At 49.3% G+C, this 3,109-nt stretch overlaps 1 protein-coding gene across 1 annotated transcript; it reads left to right on the forward strand.

The window, feature by feature from the left end:
• The first annotated feature begins 1,820 nt into the window (after positions 1-1,820).
• Positions 1,821-2,744, forward strand: LOC147452183 (uncharacterized). The gene has a single exon (XM_086517972.1). The coding sequence runs from the start codon at positions 2,018-2,020 to the stop codon at positions 2,336-2,338; it is 321 nt and encodes a 106-aa protein (XP_086374098.1). The 5' UTR covers positions 1,821-2,017; the 3' UTR covers positions 2,339-2,744.
• The last annotated feature ends 365 nt before the right edge of the window (positions 2,745-3,109 follow it).

The following is a 3,109-nucleotide window of genomic DNA, read 5'->3' on the forward strand; positions in this document are numbered from 1 at the left end:
GAGAGACGGTGCTGTCTCTATGATCACGTAGCCAGGTAGAGAGCGAGAGAGCAGGCGAGTCTCTTTTGCTTGTGGGTTGCAGGATGCTTTGCATGGAGTGCAGAGTAGTGAGCTCGTTGTGCACACAGTTGGGGCACGACTTGAGCAGTCACACAGAGAGGTGACAGAGTCAGACATGCATGCTTTGCTAGTGACTGAGAAAAGCAGAGAGTCAGTTGTGCGAGATACTTCTATGCAAGATAGACAGGTAGAGCGGTCTTGCTCTAGTGAGTCACGCCAGGAGGAGGTTGTGCAAGAGTCTATGCATACGGAGTTAGAGCATGAGAGCTCTAGTGAGTCACAACAGATTGAGTGGTCATGTTTGCAATGGATGATTGCAGAGGAGACTGAGATGTTAGCGATTATGCAATCATTCCTTTCTATGCTCGACAGCGAGCATGGGGATATAGTTGTGCAGGATATGTCTTTCAGCAGACACCTAGAGCAACTGGTTTGCTCTGAGGTTGCACGACAGGTTGATGCGTCTTTTGCGGACAGTCAGGAGATGCATGTGGCTGACACGCCTCGTCAGTCAGAGATGCCTATTGCCAGGGATATATATGTTGATGCATGCTCCGTAGAGCTAGCAGGGCCCGCTAGCATTGCATCGGCATTCGGTGGTCTCATGTATGAGATGCTGATCTTGAGACCGGATATCGCAGTTGCAATGGGAGCATTTGCAGTTGGGGTTGTCAGTCGTTTGTTGACTGATGATGGCATAGTGCACGAGGGAGATATGCAAGTATTGCGTACATACTTGCAGTACGTGTGCGGTACGTTTGGTGGTGTATGGACTTACACGGGAGCAGGACAGCCGGATGCACACGATCACAGCCAGCCAGTGGGCATCGGTTGAGAGCGGTTTTCTCTTGCCTTTTGTAGTCTTTAAACTAGGTTCTCTTGCTTAAAGGCACAGTCACCTTTAAGTGGGAGGTTGTTGGGGTATAGGCGTCTGTGCCTTGCCCGGCCGCCCAGAGTTTGGGCGCCCACTGACTTGTATACTTTATACATAGCATAAGTGTACAAGGGGCTGCTCACTCTTTGAGTCTCCCCACCCACATCGTGTGTCTCCTTCTCTCTCTCACTCTCCGTATGTGGTGCTCCCCGATCCCCTTCAATCATCCCCAACTTCAAGACTCCATATCTTGGGCTCCGTGGCTTTGTTTGACGAGCCGTCTGGATCTGCTCCTTCAGCACCTCGAGCCCTACATATCTGGGCCAAAAAACAGCACCTTGAACCTCCTTCACGTGCTACCCTAATAAGCCCATCTTGGAATCCATATGGTCCAAAAAACCACACTATGCATACATCACTGTTGCTACCAGTCTCTGACCAAGCTCTTGCCATCTGATCTAGCCCTTTTCCATGTATCTATAAGCATACACATCACTGCATGTGCCCTCTGCTAGCGTCCACACACTTTGCTTACACCAACGTGGGGTGCTCCCGTTCGTAGGGAGATGAGTTAGAGCCTGGAGCGGTGTAATCCTTCTGCTTAGACGTGACTGTCCCAAATAGATTTTTTGCATCCAGAACAGTGTTTTGCATCCGAAAACCTGCATGAATTGCCGGAGTGAACACGAATCACATGATGGAGCGCATCTTTAGCGTCTACCCGAGCTGAAATCAAAGAAGAATGACCTGTCTCTTGGTCTTGGTATTGTTCCTAACGGCACGTCATCTGAGAGCGGAACCACACACCCCACAGGGCCCATTTCCAAGACGCGGCAGAAAATGGGTGGCCTTAGTTGTGTTTCGTGATCAAAATCTTCCTGTTTACATCCGCACCCTTCTTTGATTTCCGAGTCTCGTCTGTCTGTGTCTGTGCATTGAGGTCTACTCTGTCCGTCGAACTGCTCCGTGGACTCCGCTGTAAAGACTCCATACCGCGTTGCTCTCTGTGTGTGTGTGTGTGTGTGTGTGTGGAGAGAGAGAGAGAGAGAGAGAGAGAGAGAGAGAGAGAGCTCCCTTTGTATCATGGCCCCCCAAATTCTGTTGCAGCAGTTGGCTTCTGGCGTTGGTGTTCTTGCAGGAGCCTTCATGGTCAAGTCTTTACTTGATTCACAGAACAACAGCCATGTCTCCTCTGCGTTTCCTCGGTGTCCCACCTGCAATGGAACAAGGAGAGTCCCTTGCCTTTGCAACCGCTGGTCCGATGGGGATGTGGGATGTCGCTCTTGCGGGGGTACGGGCATGAGTGTGTGCAACAGCTGTGGCGGATCCGGCACTGGCAGGCCTCTTCCTGTAAGCATTCGACCCTCTTCGGTTCCTCGCAGTTCACAAAGCCCCCCATCATGAGACAGGTACGCTCATTACAACAATCCTTTTCCCAAGAGGGAAAGGCAATTGTGAGGAACTTAAGTTTGGAAGGTCTCCTCTTGATGTCAATGACGAGGAGGCTGCGACACGATTATTTGGCATGTCAAAGCAATTATTGTGGTCAATCGTTATGCAACTGGTGTGTATGCAAGTCATAATATCTAAGTGGGCGGTGGGATGCTTGGGATTGGATGCAATTGCTGTCAGAGGCGCAGAGATTCGATGGAATTTGTCAAGCCAGATAGTAGTCCTATTGTGTTGATATATTGTCCTTTGCTGGCTCAACAGCATGGGAAGACATTTATGGTGTGTAAGATATGTAGTTGTAAGTACTGATGTAAGTTTTGGAAAGTCTAATGCTACTGTAAAGTGTAAATGTTTGTGATGGTTTTGTTTTGGTGGGGTGAGGGTTCTTTCTAGTGGGTGATGAAATTAACGGGAACGGGCCTTTTATCTACTTGTCACGTATGGCTTCTCTGTGTGTTTACACACATGCGGAAAACGGCCTATAGCTAATGCCAAAGGTGTTTCTTTTATGTGGGGGGTGGTTGAGCCCCAAGCTGAGAAGTAGCCGTCCACCTGATTAACCTCTTTCTTACATCGTTAGGGGCTCACCAGCATGAGTCTGAGGGACCTCCACAAGCGTATTTGAAGGGTCTACGAAGAAGCCCTTCGTTTTATCTACAGTTAGTGATAAGGAGCCTGTTTCCTTTTGTATGGTTTCACATGAGCTTTGCAATCCCCTGTAGG

Source organism: Adiantum capillus-veneris, chromosome 8 (genome assembly GCF_014529385.1).
Source record: "Adiantum capillus-veneris isolate H3 chromosome 8, ASM1452938v2, whole genome shotgun sequence".
Lineage (NCBI taxonomy): Eukaryota > Viridiplantae > Streptophyta > Polypodiopsida > Polypodiales > Pteridaceae > Adiantum > Adiantum capillus-veneris.